At 36.7% G+C, this 23,226-nt stretch overlaps 1 protein-coding gene across 1 annotated transcript in view; it reads right to left on the minus strand.

Moving 5' to 3' along the window:
• Positions 1-2,634: 2,634 nt before the first annotated feature.
• Positions 2,635-23,226, minus strand: part of CPS1 (carbamoyl-phosphate synthase 1) — a 116,341-nt gene continuing 95,749 nt past the window's right edge. The window contains exons 30-38 of the mRNA XM_045559790.1: positions 22,274-22,381; positions 20,509-20,598; positions 18,568-18,738; positions 16,287-16,361; positions 13,657-13,755; positions 6,754-6,813; positions 5,832-5,944; positions 4,476-4,605; positions 2,635-3,745 (exon numbers count right to left, since the gene is read on the minus strand). Of these exons, the coding sequence (XP_045415746.1) occupies positions 3,647-3,745; positions 4,476-4,605; positions 5,832-5,944; positions 6,754-6,813; positions 13,657-13,755; positions 16,287-16,361; positions 18,568-18,738; positions 20,509-20,598; positions 22,274-22,381 (945 nt within the window). The 3' untranslated portion in view covers positions 2,635-3,646. The remainder of the gene's footprint in view (positions 3,746-4,475; positions 4,606-5,831; positions 5,945-6,753; positions 6,814-13,656; positions 13,756-16,286; positions 16,362-18,567; positions 18,739-20,508; positions 20,599-22,273; positions 22,382-23,226) is intronic.

Genomic DNA, 23,226 nt, shown 5'->3' on the forward strand with positions numbered 1-23,226 from the left:
TCACCAATTGGAACAGCTTCTTGTAAAACAGCACAGTAATATTCATTAGGAAAAAAACAGAATTTTTACATATAACAAAGCGAAAAGAAATGGTAAGAGAAAGAAGGGAGAGAATTAAAGTTGAGCATGTCTTTTTCAAGCTAAGGGTGTTTCAAATGATATGTAATGAAAGGTCTTTGTGGGTTTGATTGGGTGTGTGTGAGCATTTATGGCACCTGTGCCCACAGGGGGCCGCACCAGCAGCCAAGTGGTAACACTGGCATGTAATTACAGAGCACTTAACTGCATTCAGCCAGGGTTTGTTTCTCTGATAATTTCCACGTTCATTGTTCAAGAGGCTGTGGACACTGCAGAGGCTGAGGTTCAAGTACCTGCAGCTGTTGAGATAAATGAATGTTGTAGTTGTTTTTTAAAGTTTCCAGTAGGAATGCTGTTTAAGAGAAAATTTTGACAGAAGTACAGTTAAAATATTACACGTACCTTTCCAAAGCTGTAAAATCCGAAATCTATAAATGGATCATTCTTTCTTCCTCGTCATTTCACAAGCTGGCTGAGCTCCTGTTCTCCCCACCCGGCAGAACCCATCCTTCTTGCCTCCTATTAAATTCTCGGTATGGAAAAGGCTACTTCAATTTACTATTCAGCTCTACAGACACAGTCCCTGTGTTGTCTGCACTTGTGATATATAACGGATTCAGACATTTAAAAATGTGTTAACCTGTTTATATGAAAGAATAAAAATGTTTCAAAACGACGAAGCCTTGCCAAATTTGAACACAAGTGTTTCTACTTTCTTGCATTTCTTTCCTCCAACCAAAGGTCTTGAACGTATTATTTGTATTTAAGTCTTTTTTAAAAGTTTGGAACATTAGAAAACAGAAAGGCAACAAAACCAAAATTTAATGTGATCCATTTTTAGCACCATGGAGAGAATGTGGTTTTTCTAAAGACTTTTTATCTCACCAACAAAAACAAAGAGTTTATTTAGAAACAATGTTGTTTGATTACTATTACTCTTAAAATGTTACTTTATTTTACAAATAGCCTGTTCAAATTAATATAAAAACTAGGAACCTTTATTAAATTCTCACAATACATAAAGTAACTATTGATTCAAGTTTTTAGTAGTTTCAGCAAACAGTTCTGTTCGTTTCAAATACTGAGTTACATTTCTAAATTGGTCACAAGCAGCCTGCTCACTTTTAGTCAAGGTGTAATTTTTATCTTGCTTTGTGAATGTGTACACATATGCATGTGTGTGTTTAGACAGAGAGATTGTAGATAGATGATTGATAAAGAAATTAAAGTAAAATATTACCAATAGGTAAATCTGGGTAATTTTATTTTTGAAAATTTTTTAAGTACAAAGTTATTTCAAAATAAAATTTTAAAACTTTCATCTGATCTAAACATGCGTAACTAAGAGAATCCAGATTCAACTTCAGCCACTAGCCTTTCCTCTCTACACATCCCCTAACCTCCAGTCATGCCAAATATCCTGTAATTTCTTTAAATGCTTGCTCTTCTGCTTTTCCTTGGGAACTACAACATTGTTCAATATATGAAGCCATCTCCTCTGAATGCCCTTCCCTGGTCTCTGCAGCCAAGTGAAGTATTTTCTTCACTCTGAGAAATTATTTCTTTCCACACATCTGTTTTCACCAGAATATAAGATACAAAAGAACTGAGACTGCATTTTGTGTGACCTTGAGCATGTTACTTAACTTCTGTGTGCCTAAGTTTTTTTATTGATAATATTGGAGATAACAGCACCTGCTCACAGGGATATTTGGGGGATTAAGTGGGTTAATTCATGCAAAGTCCTTAAAACTGCCTAAGAAATAGTAGGTGTTCCATAATGTTCATTATTATGGTGGTTGGTGGTGCTGGTGCTGGTGATTAGTGTAGTAACAGAGAGATGGTAGTATATTCTTCATAAAACATTGCAGAAACTCATCAAGTATTTTCAGGTGAATGAATGAGTGACTGGGGATTACACAACTAGGAGATTACACAATTATGAGTTCTCAACCACAGTGGCAACAGAGAGGAGAAAATGAATTTTAACAACTTTCATGTAGATCGATAAAAGTGGTCACCAAATGACAGTGGGGCAAGAGGGAAGGAATAAAAGCTGTGGTGGCATCACTATCTTAGGACCTTCACAAAGCCACAGTCGAGGTGGTAAATCTTGGCATCACTGTGCCCAGTGGCACTATCTCCATCAGATAATATGCATCAGCCTCTGATTGGGTTGAGTTGCTTTTCTGAGTTATGCAAGACATTTGCTTACGTTTACTTTATTATACATTTGTGGCAGTCTTTAGTCAATATGTGGTTGCAGTTATACATTAGAAAGGACCCTGGTCAAAGGGGTATATAACCACATAACCACACAATAAATTTTACAGTGAGACTTATAAGCAGAGGAGGGGTAAGAAAAAAAAGATTAAAAATGTAACAGCCAAACTCTCATTATTTTTAACTTTATTTATACCCTATATGGGTTTAAATAGAAAAAAATAAATTAGCAATGCAATCCTGGCCCCAAATCCTGTTTCATCATAAAAGTGAACTGATTTTTATATGTTGATATAAAATAAATGAATAAATAAATGCAAGAATACAACTGCATTATCTCAATAGTATTTTATTTAAAAGTTCACAATTAGAGCACTTGTAATAACACAAAACATTTAAAAGTGACAAAAACTGCCCCGAAGGAAGGACTTTTCTTGTATGTAGAAGGAATGGTGCCCTTGTGCTTACACTGAGTGGAATTCATTACGAGTGTGGGACCCAGGAAATCAACAGAATCCATTATCTGAAGGGAATGAACATGACTTCCAAGTTATTCCAAAATTGGGGGAGAGGGTGAGTGGCACAAATCTGAAGATTTCACTTGGCCCAGGTTAAAATCCAATGACAAAAAAAAAAAAAACAAAAAACAAGAACAAAACTACCTCAGCATTGTCCATCATCTGCTGATATACTTCAAAAAACAAAGTTGCAAACCAGTATTCTTTAAAGAAATCTATACTCTAAAGACCTCTGTCACATTTCTCAATTTCAGGATCATGGGAAGGGATACTAATATTCCTGGATTAGCCAGAATTTTAGGTAAGAATGATTATCAAAATGAACCAGTACACAAACATCATGATGGAGACGTTCATAAATTAAATCTATAATTTCATTCTGTCAAATTTTTATAGTATTCTTCCCTGTTAAAGTGTCCTGAGTGTGGCATATACTATGTAAAAACACAATAACAGTAGTGTCTGTAAAGTATGGAGAGATTTCAGAAGTTAGAACAGCAACTTTTCCTACCTTGATCATCATTAATCAGCACCATAAAATGTTAGCTGCAAATAGCACGTAGGAAAGACTAGTCCACCAAAAATAAGGTATTAGTAAATGGATGAATTCTCATAAAGAACAAGTAACTCGGAAAGGATTCTAAGTAAGGTTTTGAAGAAGGGACTGACAATTTAATTGTAAAAGATACAGAATATTAAGGCATAACAGTAAAATGAAATCAAGTTTGATATCAATATTCATCTCTGGGAAACAAAATCGGAAATAGGTTCCTTTAGATAAAAGTGGCTCAGATTGATTCAAGAACGGGACTGAGGTGTCTGCTTGTCTACACTGCTTTTCCAGCACTGTATTGCCTGTAGTGGAAAAGACTCTTGGAGTCCACGGTGCGAGATTTCTGTACAGCTTCAGCAAAAAGTTTGGTCACCTGAAAATATAATGGTAGGAATCTTAGCACCCCACATGAGATGAAAGTGAATGCTTAATGAACCAGCAGTGAAAAGTCACAAGTGTCTGCCCCTAATTTTCAAAGGGACATGGGATAAAAGGCAGAAAAATGTTTATTTAATGGAAACTTTCTTTATATCTCAGACCTCACCATGAATAAGCTTATTTCTCCCCCCATAGGGATTAACCTGACTCAGGATAAAAAAAAAAAAACTTAATGATGAATAGAAAGTTGATGAATCTCGAATCTGTGTTTCTGTCTGTGAAAAATTCAGTGAGTCATGTTCAAGTAAAAGTGAACATACCTCATGCAATCAGTTTCTGTGAATTAGACGAGCACTTGTACTACATCTGGACCTTCAATTACCATTAACCTGTTGCTTTTATGTGGTGGCTTTCATTTAGAAACAATGGAATAAAGTTTGTGTCTTTACTCCATGCCATGCTACCACTTTTCATTCAAAGGATAATTGTATGGATAATGAGAGTCTGTGGCTTTTGATTATCTCAGTTGCTTGATCACCAACTATCCCATTTAGGCCATGACCTGGCACACTGACACTATTATGTTAGATTCTATTAAAAATTCCTCTGTATTCTTAATGTTACCAGGAGGGGGAAAGAGTGATGTGTATATATTGATTAACATTCTTTAAAGGAGGCACAGGCATAAAACCTCATGCAGCCTACATGTAAGGAGAAGAACTTACCTGAAAATTAGTGAGGAGAGGGACTCCACTGTCAACAGCTGTCCTCCGAATCACGTAATTATCATGGACAAACTTAGTGTTGTTATTGGGGAGGTTAATCACTAGATCAATGCTGCCATCTTTAATCAATCTGGAAGAATAAACAAAATAAATAAAAACTTACAGATGACAATGTATATTTTATAATTAGTTTTAAAACTACTAACATAAATTGCTCTCTTAGCCATCCAAGTCAATGGCATACTGAGTTGACTGCCACCTGCCCTCCTCTGTTCCTAAATTGATGTTCAAATTATACATATTTGGGAGTTATCATTTTTTATTACGTTCTTGAAAGAATATTGGTGCAAGTCTAATTAATAGAATGCAAATGTTGGTTTTCTCTTCAAAATGCTATCTGTCCATTATAAGAATAATTTGATACATATTTATTTATTATTTACAAAGAGATGATCCCCCTCAGCATTGAAGGCCTTTCCACCCCTGTGGTCCCATCCACACATTAAAGCTGCTGCCTGCTACGTAGTCATAATTATTGTTTTACAAAGCCCTAAGCAAGTAGTTATAGTCTCCTTGGAAGCCTGCTAAGGTCTGAACACAATGCCATTCTTTTATTAATTTGATAATGATTTATATATTGACTTCTTAAAAGCCCTAACAAATAATATATTGCATAGAATTTGGTATGATGTAGCCATTTCGTAGGCTGTAATATCCTGAAACAACCAAGAATTATCTCTGATGCACTTAAGCCACATAGATCTGTGAGTGTTGATGCAATGCATTCCTGAAGGCTCACACAATCTTCTGAAATAATGTGTCTTACAAAAATCTAATGATGACATAGTCTAAGGCATAATAATCAACCTGATCAAGAAATGGTCAATTAGGTAATCCAACGGATGACATCATTATAGTGCTTAATATAGTTTCCTGCAGGTAGCAGGCGCTCAATAAATTGATCCCTTGATACACAACCTCAGTGAAATGAAGCTGATCAATCCTACACTTGATATACATATACATGCACGGTGTAAGTTTGACATGAAATATAAAGTGCTGCATTACAGTCTCCATGCCCTCACTTGTTTCCATCAGGACAAGCGTCCTTACTAAGAAGTATTTTGAAAGATGTTACATAGCGCCATGTATACATATGACATTGTTTTCTACAGTAATAGAAAGGGACACTTGGATAAAATGAATTTCTATCATCCATAAAAGTTATTTATTTTTAAATTAGCTCATTAAGAAACTTTTAAAAGACTTGCAATTAAGTAAGGTGAAATATTCATGGACTAGTTCTCAAAGCTAATCCTCTAAATTATCTCAGAAAACAGTCTGCCTAGTTCTTACTTTCTGATGGAAGAGAGGCTGGGATTCTGTCCTTCCTGAGACGGCCAAGCCACTGGGGTGGCAGGAACATTGTTGGCATTGAGCCAGTCTGATGTGGCTTCCGTGGCAAAGAGCTGCATGTAAAATGGAAAAGTTGGTTACCATATCACAATAATTCATTGTTTTTTTGGAACCTGCTGGAACACACGTGTCATTCAAAACATAAAGAAGAAGAAACTGGTAATGTGAGAAGTAATATGGTGCCATGGGTAAAGACTTGGACTCAGAATCCACAGGTGTGGGCACTTTAAATATTTTTTAAGTATTTGCAGTGAGGAAAAATTAAGGAACCTTGACTATAATTGCTTTTGCATTTTAACAATCACATATTTAATAGTAATTTAATAATAATTTTCAATTTAATAATAATTTAATAATGACATCTCAGAAATTTCATAATACTTTCTCAGAATGATTTGTGATTTATTGTTATCAGGTCAAAAAAGCCCCATGGCCACAGGCCCACTCTGGGCCTTGGGAATAATTTTGTTACACTGAACCAGGCTTTGTGTGGACATGTTCATTGCAAGGAAGTTTTACCTGTAAGCATAACAGCTGGAAACTATGATCTTATATGGAAACAGAAAAATGGAAAAATATATAGAAATACATTGGAACTTTGTCCCAACTATGTTTGAGCCAAATATGCTAACTTTTTAGCTGGCAACTTCTACTGAGTTTGTGGCAATTTTGTTAAAACTTAAATCTAGCCTTTCTAATTATTTTACTCTATTTAAGTTTTGAAACTACCACATTAGTTAAACCCTTCAGGTTAAAAGGACATATTTCAGGCTATTTCTTTTCCACATTTCTGCAATATTTTGTTTTGTGAACAGATTTCAATGCTGACAGAAAACAATTTTTAAAAAATAATATAACATACCTTGAAACCTTCATTGTGTAATTGTTCAGCCACACCAAGGAATTTGGGACGGAATGATTGCTGAAAAGAAATTTAACAAAATTCATTTTCTAGATATATATGCTCTTTACTTAGTCATATGCAATATGGTATTCTCTGGTATCATCATAAAGGACAATGCCATATGTTGGCAGGTGCTTTAAATTCAAAGATGACAAGTTTTATCCTTTTATCCTTCTGTAGTGAGTATGAGTTCTTAGTTATATTCCAATAGAGATGAAATTTCACCCACATTGTCTTCCTCTTTGCTTTTCACCTGGCCCCCAACTCCCTTCATTCTCTATTTAATCCACTTAGTCTCTGTCTGGAAGTCCAGATCCACTCTAGTCCTGCTTGGATCCTTTTCCTGGTCAGGAAGACTTGAAAAGACACCTAGGTTAGGTGCCCAGCACCAAGTTAACCCTGCTCTCTGTTTTGCCTGTTCAGCCTGCTCCGATTGCTGAGTTCTAGTTTTGTGCTGCCCTTCAATAACTGGGTCACTGTCCTGGTAGCTTGTACATAAGTCCTCACAATAACTCGATCTTTTGGAACTCACTTTTGCATTTACTCTGAGGCAATGAAAGGTTCTGATTAAAGAATAAGCTCCAGAGTCACTAAGCTCCATTTCAAATCCTGGCTTTACCATTCACTAGTGGTGTGTGCTCAGAAAAGTTAATGTCTTTGAGCCTTTGCGTCTTCATTTTTAAAACAGTGATGATGATAATAGTGTTTCTACTTCTTGTGGCTCCACAATTTATTAAACTGTCTGACCTTGAATACCTTAACCTCTTTGTGATGCAGTTTCCTCCTATGTTAAATGGGAATGGTAACAGTACTTGCTTTATCATGAGTGTCCAACCTGCTAATTTAGAACTTAGCACTACTTAACTGTTGTTGGTACTGTAATTCAGAACAGTTACTGGCTCATTAATAGTTATCAATAAATATTAATTACCATTAAAATAATTGTTTTTTCCAGTCTCCTAGAGATTAGATTCTTTCCCCCACATTCTAGTTTCCAAGCCGGGGTTCTTCTTCCAGCTATTACACTTAACAGCCCAAACAAACTTCTTCTTCGTCTGTACGCATTTCATTTGCACATAACTTCCCTAACATTCCACCACATTGTTCAGATATTTTCTATAGTCCATTGCTGGATCTGTGCAGTTTCCAGGCCCTGCCTTTCCTGGTCCCCTGCCCAATGCTGTCAGAGGTTCTCTAGCTCTGAGCATACAACCTGTGACCAAGAGCTAGTATCTGCAAGACAGTGATCAGGATAAAAGAAAACAAAGCTAACACAAAGCTCAAACTCTGACCTTGGCTTCATGAGTGTCTGAGTAGCTGAGCTAAATGGAGTATTTAAAATTGTATAGAGTTAAAAGCATATCCATCCATTCTTCTTTAAACGGGAACATTTTTGTTGGTTTTCCCTTGTAAAAAGTTTTTAAACAGATGATGTAAGTGGGTTACTTCAGTAAAGGTCTTATAATCTACTTAGAAACCATATTAGTGGTGGTTGAAAAATCATAAATATGATTCTATTTCAGAGTCAGAAACTAGAAGATCTGAAATAACAAAACATACAAGATCTTTCACAATTCTGATAATGTTTAGCCCATAAAACCTCCTAATATTTACTTGCAGAGGCTTTCTGAGAACAGACCTAAATCCTGGGAAAAGACCCCAAAGACTATGTTCAAATATAAAATTCTTTTAGTTTCTGGCCTTCTGAATCCCAGAACTGCAGTTTTATGAGAGGAAGCTATTGGCAAATAGAAAAGATAAATGCTACTGGATGAATCTCAGCTAAGGCAGGCTCAGAGGTTATTCATGACAGCCTTCTGTATCGTGAATTGTAACCATGCCCGGGATAGTAGCCTTCCACTTCCACTTAGGAAAAACAGGAAGAAATGAGCTTAGGTACAAGAAGCTCGTGGCTAGACATAAAAAATAAAATAAACAAGTAAAAAAACAGAGAATAACTCTTAGTGACATTAAGACAATTTAATGAGGTATGTGGCAGTCTCTTTAAGAATTTGTTAAGCAGAAGACTAAAACGATTGTTCAAGTTTGATTTTTCTTGGAAAGCAAAGGGCTAAATTAGGTGACATACTAGATTTTCTTCTTGTTTTAAGGTTCCTTAATATATAACAAATACACATGAAATGTTCAAAACAAACTTCTTAATTTTGTTAAATCCCCCAATACTAAACACAGAACAGACATAAGTACCAAATCACATTAGAAGGCTCAACATAAAGTTGTCCAACAAATACTTATCGACTAATTGATGCATTAATCATGCACTGAACTAACCATCCTCCATCTCTTAAACTCTCCCCTAGCAAAGAGTCACTGATGATATATGTAATGACAATAGCAAATGATAACATAACTTTCAGCCAGGTTTCTAAAATACCATTTCTCAAGTATAGCAGTTCTCAAATTGTGGTCCCCAGGTGAGTAGCATCAGCAACACGTGGGAATTTGTTAAATTATAAACATTTGGGCCTCACTCCAAATGTATTGCATCAAGAACTCTGGGAGTGAATCCCAGCAATTCACAGTTTCACAAACCCGCCAGGAGATTCTTTGCACACCTAAGTTTAGGAATGGGAGGGAATAGCGGATAGGAGGACTATCCTTCACTCATCTTGTAATTTGAGGTCAAGACGTAATAACCTTGAACAAAGTCACAATGAAAAAGTCCCTAGGGAAGAGTACTAGAATGCAATTTTTTTCCTTTGCCATTTTAAAGTAAAATAAGTCAGCAAGTCCTCTAAGACCTGCAGACACCAGGCAGAACCTCATTATGGAGCTGTTTCAGTGTTGTCCCCCAAGTGGAAAAGATAAATATCCAACATGACAGTATTGGCAGCTCCCAGCCGGGGAACCACTCTGCCTTCTGGTCTGGGGTGTTGGCTTCCATAGGCACATTATAAACTTCTATCAAACGTGTATTGAACACTTGTGACACATAAAACAGCCTCTCTACAAAAAGAAATTACAGCTGTCAGCTTGCATCTGAGTAGCCTCAGATTTAAAAGCTGATTGAAAATACCTGTGTAAGAAACCATTTGTTACTAAAGGTGAAAAGTGCAAGCTGATTTATTTTCTTGGGAACGTTCATAATAAAGAAAATCCTTTAAAAGCGGAACATATATATATATTTCCTCAATGATCATTTTCACATTAATTCAACTTCTGGCTGCAAAAAAGAAAACCAAGTTAATACTATGTGATGCCTGTGGATTCTACAGGGACGTCTGGATTGACAACTCTATGGTTGTTCCTAATGATTCTGTATTGAAGATAAAAGGTTATTCATGTCACTTGGAGTTGTCTTTTCAAATAAAATGCTTGCTTTGTGTTTCCGAGCAATGCCGAAGCGCAGATGTCAGGTTGGTGCTTGCCACTCCACGAGCATCACTGAATAGCCCAATCAGTGGGGAAAAAAACAGTGAGTGCTCTTGATCTACTCTGGAGTAAATCATTTATTGTTAAAGGGTGTTCCAGAAAACTTCAAAACAAGGCAGATTGCCTACTCATGGCAACCAAAAATAAATCCTAATACGATGAAAGGTGGCTGAAAATATTACAGGAAAATCAAAGATGATTTTGTTGCCACATAAATCTGCATTATGCCTTTCTTATATTAGAAATGTCTTGGTATATGGAAAGCCTCTGAGTAGAGAAGCAGTACTTGTAATAGTTACATTGACAAGGATTCTTTGACAAAATCTAAATCTTGATTCTTTTTTCACCTACGTCCTAGTTATACAAGATTGATGTTATGAATATTTCAAACTTCCCAGGTACTTTGACCCATAGGATTTAACTTTGGAAGGGCAGAAACAGAGAGTCTTTATGTATAAAAAAGGAGAGTAGGAAAGAAGAGAAATAAAAAGAAAGACTGTCCTATGGCAAGCATGCACGTGCACGCTCACACACACAAGCCAGCACACACCATCTACTTGTTAAATATTGAGAAGTGGCTGAAACCTGCTAGTAATAAATACTTATTTTAAATGTGAATTAAGCTTCCAACAATAAGAAAAATTCAGAGTCACTTTTTTCTCTACCCCATATTTCTGTTCCTCTGATTTCTCTTACAACCTGTTGTGCAAAATTAATGAGTCAAGGTATGTTCATTAAATTCTTCTGCTCATGAAGAATTCAGGTCAGGGTGGGGAGATGAAGAGAAGAAACCTTTACCTCAAATAAATGTGACAGATACTGATCATCCTCCCCATTTATACATGAAGGAATAATAAAGCAATTTAATTGCAACAATGCTGCCTACCGGTGCTCTTTTCCTCGAGTAAAGTCTACACAACTTTATATTAAATAAATGGCTACCTTAAGATATCAAAATGTAATTGTGAGCTTTCTCTCTTAGAGCTTCATTACATAACTCACTCTCAACTAGATGCCTTCCATTGGATTTATTAGTCCTGACCCCCATTTATATATTGACAGTAATATTTTAGTCTTTGCAGTCTGACTTTATATGAGTTCTGACCAAGTAGGATCCCACTAAATAAAATGCTTTTTTAAAAGTACAATGCATCCTAGAATATGGAACCCTAATTACTTTATCTGCAGTCACTATGATGCTTAAGTAAAAAGTAGAGACTAGATTTGGTCCCATTCTAAGAAGTCCAGTCAGTGTTACAGCTATTAACTCTCGAGTTAGTATTTTCTGTAATAATTTTCAGTTTAATTTATCAGACTAAGCAATTTGAAAAAATCACTATGAATGAAAGTCCTCCGTACAATCATGGAGAGACTATACATTAACTGTTGGTGATGGCAGGTTTTTCTTGTCTCCCACATAAAATAAGTCAGAAAATGGTTCTTGTCCATCTCTGGAGGCTTAGGGCCCTGCCAATCAATTTTACTACAGTTGTAAATATTGTCTCAAGTATAATTTTATTAACTATTTCTTCTAAAATATTTTTAACTGTTTTTTATGTATATAAGAATATATATATGAATCTCTAACATAATGCTCTTCTGTGCAGAAAGTTCTTTGCAACAGTCATGCAGATGCTGGAACATTGATTTATTTAAAAAAGAATGCATTGAAAGGTAGAACTTCAATGGACTTCATTGCTTTAAGAAAACTTTTTTTTCTTACAAAACCCTTTTCTTTTTCCTACAAAGCAAAATTCTGTTCCCTAATGCCAAAATTACACAAATACTTCAGAGGGATCAAATTAATTTTTGCTTCACATTTCCCTGCAGCACTGGAACCAAACAAGCACAATTTTATACATCACTGCCTTCTTAGACTGGCATTTTAAAATGTTAGCACTATTATGATTAGATGTGAAGATGTGGAGTAAGGGCATGGTCTCCTCTGAATGCCCCCAGGACTCACATTAAACTTTAAGCCATAACTGGAAGTTGGGCAAATATTCTCATAGTTGAGACTTAATAACACTTAATACCCATTTATAATGTGATGAGTCTCTCACACGGTGTGATTTGTCTCTAAACTGCCATTAAGCTTTGCAATTGCAAGTCATCTTGTTAGCCTCTGCTCTAACTATTCACCATTGCCCTTCTGGCACCTTTGTAAAGCAAAATCCCAAGTTACTCTTTGCAGAAACTTCTCCAAAGCCACTACCTGTCCAGTCTCCAGAGTCTAATTTGCTAATATTAAGACACCCTAATGAGACAGCATCTATAATAATCACACACTGGTTTGAGAATACCTAGTACTGCTCTAATTATATTTTTATTGATTTTTATGTAACCATGCAGGGTTTGAGCTTATTAAATGCACAGCAGGGGTATTATATAAGGCCATCCATTGTTTTTATAGAACCCAGGAATTACTAATCTCAGATAAAAGTGAGTAACCAGTTAAAAAACAGCTAGTATTTTTTCAGGAAATTTGTAAACAGAATGGTTTACACACTCTTGCAATAATCATTCCAAACAGTAATAGAAGTTTCCTGTCTATCATTTTGCCCTAAGATTTATATTTGACTTGCAATATAAACCAATAATGGCTTATTCATTATATAAAGATATTCATTTATAGTTATCTCACCCTACCTTGACCTAGATAGATTAACAAATACAACTATTTCAAGAACTTCCACAATATACTATGGGATAAACTGACTTTTTTAGACATGTTAAGTCACCACCCTTCATAAACTTTCAACCTAGAGTGTTAAGTTGAGGAAATTTCTCAAATAATGCTCATGTCTTCTTCAACTTTGAATCCTTGGCATTGACTAGAGATTGAAATGTGAAGAACTGAATGAATGAAAGGAAGCAAGGAAGGAGAAGTGGTCAGGAGAGAACACATATGACTTTAGTTTGAGAAATGTTGGATTTGAGACATCCAGATAGAGAGAGGTATCCAGCAGCTTATTGGAAATATGGGATGGCTGAAGATAAAGATTTAAAGATGGCAGTTATAGATAGGAGAGGAGATACTGTAGATGCGGATGAGTTTGCAGAGGAGGAAGTCAAGAGAGAAACACAGAAAGAGAAGGTGAGACTCAACCTTATTGAAAGCCTATGTTCAGCGGCTAAGGAGGAAGAGCAAAACATTTAGAAAAGACTCCGTAACCAAAGAATAGGAGAGATTCCTTTTTTAAGGCATCCTGAATCTGATTTAGAACAAATACCCCTTCACTAGAGACTTTGTCTTTCTGTCTTTATTTTATTTTAATTTTTGCATTGGTTGCTGTTAATAGGAGAAGGAAAAATCAGGGAACAAATAGGGAACAAATGTCCATGCTTTCTATAAATTGCTGTAAAGTAGAGCATAAGCCCTCTTCTATACCACAATTAATGTCCCTGCCCTACCTCACCGCTCACAGTGTACGACTACGGGCATGCACACAGCCACATACCACTTACCTGAATTCCTATCAGGATGCCTTTCTGGGGCATCTTAAATCCTGTGGAAAGCATCGCCTTTAGGAAGGCTGTGTGAATTCCTTCACCAAAGCAAGCCACCTGTTTAGGAATAAATAAAAAAATAAAATAGAGAAGGTAATAAAGAAGTCAATCACCCTTACCAATACACACACACACACACACACAGATACACACACACAAATGGAAAGCACTTTACTCATAGACTCCTTCTGTAGATTTGATTAATGTTGCCCAAAGACCATGCAATCTGAATCCAGGGATTAAAAGACTGGCCAGGGCAGATGTATCTTATGTTTTTAATTAAACATAATGAATGAATAAGCAATTCTTTCTCTATCCAACAACACTCAATGGAGCAACATAACTGGATTCTACTGTGAGTTATTTGGACACAAATCACAGCTTCTGGTCCATAACGTGGTGAGTTTCCAAATGTTAATATGACTTACTGTTTAAATAACAGTATATGTCGTACAGACTCTGCAGCAGTGCCTGAATTCACGGGTCAGTAGCAGAAATGCATAACTGCACATCATTGGTTTGGAGTCATTTTTACAGCTTATGAGAATGCCTTCTGAGAAATTAAATAATTCCATGAAAATCTCAAAGGAACTTGTTCTTTTTTAAAATCATTTTCATAAAATGAACCAAAATACTCTGCTACTAGTCCTGAATACCATACCATATGTGAAAAAAAAAATGATTCCACACTAATAGATACAGTAATGTTAGAGTATACAGAAGCTTCACCTAGGGAAATTGTGCTACAATATAACTACAAATCAAATAGTCACCATAACTATAGAACAAGTGCTATATTTGAACATGATGGGCGTCAACTCTGCCACGAACATCATCATTTGGCACAGGTACAGAACCACCATTAGAGTAAATAACACTGATGGCCAAATTCATTCTTCAAGCAAATGACTCCCTTTCTATGCAAGGGAAGTTTTCAAGACTATAACCTTCAGTTGACCACCAATACATGCTGTTTTTCACTCCAGTGAACATTTTATTTGGTCAAGTACTGGCCCACTATCTCAAGGAAGTTTAACCTACATTAATAGTCTCAAATTCTACTGAAAGGAATGGGGCAATCCCATCAAAAGTGCAGATGCAACAACCCAGAAGTTTCAGCAATTTTCCATGGAACTGGAGAAAGCAGGCAAATGTTCTAGTGAAGATTAGGACTGACATCCCCACTTTACCACTAGGAAAATAAAATTCCCTTTACCTCAATCAGGAGCTAGAGGTTTACTTAATGCTACAAGCCATTTGGACACTGAAAATGTCTCTTTGAAGCATAATAGAGTTTTTACTAAGCTAGAGGAGTTATTCTGATGTCAGTTATAAAACAGACCTTGTAACATTACACTTCATGATATTTGGAAATATGACTCTTTTAAATAATGGAAGAAGAATCTCTTTGTACTTTAGAAATATATAACAAAGGAGGAGCTAAATTTCTAATTCTTTCATATTTTTATATTTCAACAACTCTAATAATGTGTATATGGAGGCACAATGAATATAAGCACTGGAAACAAGTTTGCCATACTAGAGAAAAAAGCATGGGGGAAAATAGATCTCTCTCTGAAGCCTGGGCCAGCTGAAATCAGCACCGCTACTAGTTACCTTGGGATCAAGATGAACCTGCAACAAAGGGGCCAAGAGTCCCCATTCAAAGAGTCCAAATACAAACAGGATAGCCATTTATTCCTCACTGCCTGCCTTCTTGTCTCACTTGGCTTCTCATCACAGATCTTGCTCGTAACCAGGCAACCATATAAAACATCACGTATTTGTTGCAATTAAATATTTTCCCCTTTCAGGTTTTCCTTAATACCAAGAGGAAACAATGATGCCTCACAGTCTGATGTTGCCACTCTGATGTGCACTGATGAGAATCTGAAGGTTGCATCTAGTAAGTCTGTCAAGGGCTAGGTGATTCATAAAATGTCCTGACACTGACATGTAGAGAACTTTCTAGAATCTGACAGCTCTCTACAAGAAACACATTTCACATTCTTAAAGAAACCTCCAGCTGACACAATCCCAACACAAGTGAAGAGGGACATCCAGTGGCCAGTCCCATTATAGCTTTTAGATAATCCCCAAGAGGTTAAGGTTGCTTTAAAAGTGGTCCTGGGATTTTCCATGTATCTGAAGATTCCACAATATTTAGGTTTATGATCTTTCTAACGCTGTTATTCTACATATTGCTAGTAAAAATTCAATGATCTGATTTCACAGTAGCAAGGTGGGGATGAGGTGCTGTTACAGAGAGACCCGAGAACCTTAAAATAAAAAGACACAGAAGATATCTAAAGAAATATAAGAAAGATGTTCTCATGTGGAAATGAATTAGGAACATATGTATTATATGCCCACGTTGAAATAGAGGTGAGAACTTAAACTCTATTCCAAAAGACAGTAAAAGATATTTTTTATTCAAAATTCTTAAGCCCTTTGGGACTTACACTGATAACAGAAATTTGTGTTCTCCTTACTACTTACTACCTTAATTATTTTACTATATTCAGATCATAAAACCATAGATTTCAAAGTAGATTTAATGAAAGCATTCATGATCATTAACTAGTTACCTCTCCAGTGGAAGCCATCTCACATCTCAGAATAGGGTCAGCATCCCTCAGCCGGGGCCAGGAAAACATTGGAGCCTGTCATAAAAAGCAGGAAGGAAAAATATGTGAGGGAAAGGTATAAATGAATACGAGAGAAATTAATATATTTAGCAAATCATCTCTCTGGGGATTCATTTAGGCTATGGTAGACATGTAAAAAAATCTCTTTGGTTCAAACACATGACTTGAAAAATAGCTTTAAAACTCTGTTCCAAGCATTTCTTGAGCTCTTGGCCAAAAACTTAGGTTAAATAATCACAAATTATTTCTCTAAATAGAGCCTGTGTGACCAGTCTAGACCAATGTTCCTATCTGGCCTATGTGTATTCTTATTGGAGTGATTTCAAACAAAGTCTACTGGGCATTGGTCTACCCAGACACAGAGTTCAAACACATTTTTTTTCCTTGATAGGCTTTTGAAACATTCCTCTTCTTGTTCTGGTCATTCAAACTTGCAACAAGCCACCTTGCCAGAACAGGCTGTCTGTAAGCCAACTTCTGAAACATTAAACTGCTGTTGACACCTTTTAAAAGCTTTGAAAAACATTCTGCTTGGAAACACTTTTGTCGAGAACTTTTATATGAACTGGAACATACAAGTGCCTCCTTTTCATTTATTTTATTGGTACAATTCACTAAGAACTAAAGTCTTGTTTCTTGCATATGTTCATTTATCTGGTCTAGACTATTCCTTCATTGATTCTGGCACATAAGTTATGATGGGAATTCTGGCTTGGGCTTATTTCATTGGGTTATCTTAGTCAAGTTATTATACATTCTTGCACTTCAGTTTCCCTACTTCCCCATTTGTTGATATCCACTGACTTTACCAGGACTATTACAATTGACAATGAATAAGTAATTTGAACAAAATTCAATTCATATACAATGATAACTAGAAAAGAAGCTGGAAGATACAGTGCATTTAAAAATGCATATCCATCAATCAATATTACTTTTAGTTTGAAAATATGTTTGTATATTCATATATTAATCTATCAGAAGAAATAGAGGCACATATTCCTATAACCATGAACAAAGAAAGATGAATTTTAAATTCATATATATAATCTGTAGTGAAAACATATTTTTCCAGTGCCTACTACCTGTTGGTCTCAAACAAAAAAAATCCCCTCTCTCTCACTCTCCCTTTCTCTACTAAAAGCTTTTACAATGTTTGTGTTATAGTCCCTAGGAATAAAATGCTACCCTTTCCCCAACATGAAAAGTGGCATTCTATCTCAATGCACTATAAAATTTGAGGCATCCTAAATTGTTAACTTAAACAAGGTTAAAAAATATTTTTTGATTCATAGCTTCAACCTAAAGCTCCCATTATAAAAATCAGAAGTCAGATTCTCATCTGTAACACAATTATGGTTGAGGTCACTAGTATATATAGGAACAGGAACCTTTTGTAGGCAATGAAAATATGTCAATGTCACATAAATATATCACATAATATAAATTAATTTCATTGTGCATTTCATCTAAGGAAATTCAAATATATTTATATATATATATATATATATATCCTACTAATCTTCATGCCTGTCCAGCAAAGTAGTTAAATGTCATAGTTACAAATATTCTGTGCACAATTATACTGAGGCATCTAGAGGAGTACAATGGCTTCATTATTAAGGTATTATCAAAAATATACATATGTATAGAACATTGGTGAATAACTTTAAATTTTCCTGCTCACTTTTCATAAGGTACCATCAATTTCCTCGCTCTTACAGCACCATTGTAAACAGCAACTGCTATCTCAATTTTTCAAATGGAAAAAATGTGCCATCAAAGAAAATACAGACTAAGTAAAGGTGGTCAACATGGTAAGAATTAAACCCCACAGGGTAGCCACTTTTACAAGAGTCATGAATTCCTGAAGACTTGGCAAAATTCAAGCCTTATCTTAGTCAATTATATCCAGGACTTCTGCTTACCACCTAAACTGGCACCATTGTGTCAACTGCATAAGCACAGCTTATAATTCACTCAGCTACTTGGTTTTGAAGTTATGCAATTCTAGATGATTTTTTGAAAGTTTGAAATGCACAACAGTTTACATAAAGTTGCTTGTAGTGCAACTGCATTGCATTATTGAAAGGAAACATAAATCCTGAGTCTGGCATTTTAGTTAGAAGATTTTTAAAGTAGCAAGATTTTTGATGACAAATTGCTCTTCTAATTTCATTGTAACTCATAAAATGACTAATAGATTTTTTGAAAATATTACCTTAATTGCAACATAGTCAGCAGGAATTATGGGATGCTCCAATGTTGGAAGAGGTTTTTCCTCAATGTTCTCTCCAATCATCACCTTGGTGGCCACATCAATGAAGTCTACCCCGAGAGTCTTAGAAACAAAGGGGAAGGATCGAGAAGCTCTCAGGTTGCATTCAATCACCTGAAGAGATAAAATTCAGGGAGAAAGAGGACAGTGAGAGCCAATAACAACAATATTAATATTATCTCTGCCACTTGGTTTCCAGCTGCAATTAACTGGAGACCAGCTCTTGTTTTGCTAATCCTGTCCTTTTTCGACCCCACTGCTGGGACTTTTTCTGTTTTCCTTTCAGTATCTTTGAACCCTGACATTTTTTCATCACCTTTCCCCAATTCCATCCCCACACACTGCTGACAGATTTAGATTAATGCAGGGCTCAGATAATGCCACAGCCCTCCTGAAATCCTTCACTGGATTTCCACTGGCAGGAGATTAAAGTCTAGTCCCTGAAGGCTTTCTATCCTCCGGCTTCAATATACCTCTCTATTTTATCCTATGCCACTTTCCTGGCCCCAATCTTACTTTCTGAGTTCACCTTCCACTATTTACCTAGAAAAATGATCTCACTCAACTGAACTATTCACTGTGTTCAAAAATAGATGATGTTCTATCTATGTGTAATAATCTCTGTACTGTCCTTAACTTGTCAAAATCTCAGCCATCCTTTAAGGTCCAGTTCACAATACAAAATATTCCTTGAAGTCTTTTATGATCCACCCCAGACTTGGGATATAATGCTCAAACGCATGTTCCTGTACACATGTGTACACACACCAGCAAATATTCTCTCTTTGCTCTATAATTCCAATGCCATTTTATTTGTACATCTCATCTAACAGCTATTATACTCTATGTTATAGTTATCTACAAGTTCATCTTCTTCCCAGTCCTCACTAAATTATCAGATCTCTGAGAGCAGAGACTGTGCTTTATACATCTTTGAAGCCACCATATAACCACATAGCAGGTGGTGAATCAATGTTGGTTACTGCTATGGTTTGGATCTGGTTTGTCCCCACGAAAAATCATTTTGAAATTTGATCCCCAATGTGTCAGTATTGGGAGCTCAGGCCTAGTGGGAGGTGTTTGGGTTAAGCAGGTGGATTCCTCATGAATAGATTAATGCCCTCCAATGAGTTCTCACTCTCTCAAGGATGGATTAACTCCCACAAGAGTGGGCTGTTAAAAAGGGTCTGGCTTCCTTGGTTTCCCTCTCTCACTTCCTCTCTTGCTCTGTGATCTCTCTGCACGTGTCTGTTCCCCTTCTACTTTCTGCCATGCATGGAAGCAGCATGAGACCCGTACCACATGCAGCTTCTCAATCTTGGACTTTCTAGCTGCCAGAATAGTGAGCCAAATAAACTTTTTCTTTACAAATTGCCCAGCATCGGGTATTCTGTTATAGCAAGGCAGAAAAGACTAAGGCAGTTACTGATTAAATTAAGTAGACTAAATTAATTAAGACTAACCTAGTTGATTTAACATTTTTTTTCTTTTTGCAAATGATATCTTCTCTAAGCAAGGAGTAAAGCAGAACTTCAGTGCACATAATTTATGACTACTCTACACCTTCAGTTTACTTTATGGTATTCACTGTTAGTGTATCTGTCTATGCTAGCCTGTGCATGGCATACAGTCATCTTCTTTCCAGTGGATCAGATCAGAGAACTTTACAAAGCTGTGACTGACATATCCGTGCCCCCAAGAGCCTGTGCCTTCAATCAATGCAGACATTATATGCTATGCAACATTCCACACTCAGATACAAACAGCTGCAGGGGTCTCAGTTGCTCTGTGGCTGGTATTCACAGAGGAAATTACCACAGGGACACAAACCAACATGACCTAACACAGCAGTGGTGTTCTCTCAAGCACCTTGGCATCTCTTACCAAGACATCATTTCCTTTGACAAGAAACTGGACGTTGAATGGGCCAGAGATGGCAAAAGCCTTTGCAATCTTTCGTGTAGCATCCTTCACCTAGATCAAAAGGACAATGACATAGTGCTAAAGAACATACCTTAGTTAAAAAACAAGTAGAAAAAAGGCACAGCACCTTAAATTTAGATGTAATTTCTCCTTACATAGAGCTACATCTACATTTATTATTATTATAATAATAATGGGATGCACTATTAGGCTTCTATTAATAAAATAATAATACGCAATATCATAAATAGTCACAACAGAGTAGTAGGGAAAAGAACAAATAATTTTACAGGGTTATCTCTCTGACAAATGCCCCATCTACCTATAATTGTATTACCTGGCTTTACTTTGAGATTTAAATGGAAGCCTTTCAGTCTAGTTGTTTCAGCACCAGAAACTACAGTTCAAACTCTCTATCAATCTAATGACCTACCTGCTGAGAGGTGCAAGCCCTGAAATTACATGGTACTGAAAAGAGACCACAGAGATTTCTTTTATGTTGCTCTGGACTCTACAAGGGTAGATATTATGTTCGGAAGGAAACGGCATTTCCCTGCAGCGAGGCACTGCATGTCACATATAGGAATCCCTGTATCCAACCAGGGCCAGAAGGTTCCTGTGCCAAGAGGGGTACTGATTACAACAAGTAAGGGGTCCTCACTCATTACACTCACAAGAGTAGTTCAGCAACTTCGTTGGGTATAAAAGGAAGTGGAGTCTTGGCATAGTGAGGTCTGAGAGATTTGGACAAATCTGAATTCTGGAGGTCATTTATCCTGACATGAGAAACCAAAGTACATTTGAAATTGGGGACTCTTTTTCTTCTTATGCTGCTGCTATTACAAAGCATCCTGCTACCTCCACTTTCCAGAACAAAGTAAAACTTTGTTCTGGAAAATGTGCAGCCCAATGTACAATCAGACAGACAGATCTGCATGGATTCTGAAGGAAAATTTGCTGGAAAAGCTCACCAAAAAAGCAGAGCCTGACCCAAGATACCTGAAAACTAATGGGACCTTTTCAAGGGTTACTTAAGGTGATAGGCTCTGAGTACACACCTAGCAATGCATATTACGTACTGAAGCAGAGTCATCATTCTTGAGAAGTTCTTTAAAGGAGTGGCTTTCAAAGAGGGGTCAAAAGAGACATATCGGAAAATGCTGGTAGGAGGTGAAGGTAAGGGTGGAGGCGGAGGGAACCAAAGGTTCCAGAAAGTTCCCAAGTTTCTGCCACACCACTCCTAAGAAACACGGTTCTATATGAGGCTCACTTCCAAATGCCTCTCAAACATAAGAATTCCCTGCAGCAGCAGTTCTCCAAATGTCCTCCTCAGACCAGTAGCAACAGCACTGCCTTACAACTTGTTAAAAATGCAAATTTTGCTCCCCCACCCCTCCCCAAACCATGAAATAAGAAATTCAGGGTGGAACCCAGCAGCCTGTAGTTTAACAAGCTCTGCGGGTGGATTCGATGCACACTAAAGTTTGAGAACTACTGCGCTAGCCTACAATCAAATGGGCTCTAAAACGCCATGAAGGACATCGTTATCTTTAAAATACCCAGCTGACTCAGAGCAAGGAAGATCTCCCCATTATTAAATTTAACCTGTGGCATGTTTTCCATTGCTACCTAGTTTTGTTTTGTGTTTTGTTTTGTTTTTTTTTTAACCAAGGTTTTCTTCTCATCTTTTGCTTTTTCCTTTCTCCTTTTATTTATAAATGATGACCTTTTCAATGGCTCCTTGGCTGATGGTTTGTGTGGGCAGCATCAGAGTGGCATCTCCTGAGTGGACGCCTGCGTCTTCCACATGTTCAGAGATGGCATGAGAGATAACCTGGCCAAAAAAAGATTTTAAAAAGAGGTGTCAGGCACCTACTTCAGCGAAGTTACTCCCTCACCCTCCCCTTCCATCCTAACAGAAGCTCCAAGCACCGACCAGTCCCTTTGCTAAGTTCCTGATGAGAGCCGTAGAAAGAGCTGCACACCCAGACCTCCCTGTGCAGTGACAGATTGCCTCTAGGAGCAGCTGAGGGTGGCTGATAGGTATGGGTATAAATAATAGGAAAAGAAGAAAACTAAACCAATTCATACTACTTTTAAAAACAGAGTAGGAAATCACAGCATTTGGGAGGCATTGCAGGTGTTTTTATCTTTTAGACACATGAAAAGAACAGAAGATGGCAGAAGTGTGAATATCTAGGTGGGTAAATGGTATAACTTAGGTGGACTAGAAGGAAGACATGAGGACCTGATCAAGAGATCTTTAAACTGAAGTTTGAGAGAGGAAGGAGGCAAGAGGAAAATATTCTTGTCCTCCTTTAGAAGGAAATGAAAGCAATGCAAGAATAAATAACCCAAGTGTATGTGACCAGTATGTGACCAAGTTGGTATTTTGAAGCTTATCTGTCAGATTCCAAAGTCTATGGTTTCAATCACTATAACCTATATGTTTATAATATGTGTGTCCTTGGGAAATGGTGAAGCTGAGAGGGAGGGAGAAGAATTGGGTGGCTGTAAAAGACTTAAATAAATTATGTAGAAGATTTGCTTATCGGATTTATAAATGACTTAAAACAGTGACATTTGCGTCTCCATCCTTCTGCTGTTACTGATGAGCTCTGTGACCTGGGCAAGGTGCTTTACCTGCTTAGCATTTGTTTCTGATAAGAAGCAAATAAC

This window comes from Lemur catta, chromosome 8 (genome assembly GCF_020740605.2).
Source record: "Lemur catta isolate mLemCat1 chromosome 8, mLemCat1.pri, whole genome shotgun sequence".
Classification (NCBI taxonomy): Eukaryota; Metazoa; Chordata; class Mammalia; order Primates; family Lemuridae; genus Lemur; species Lemur catta.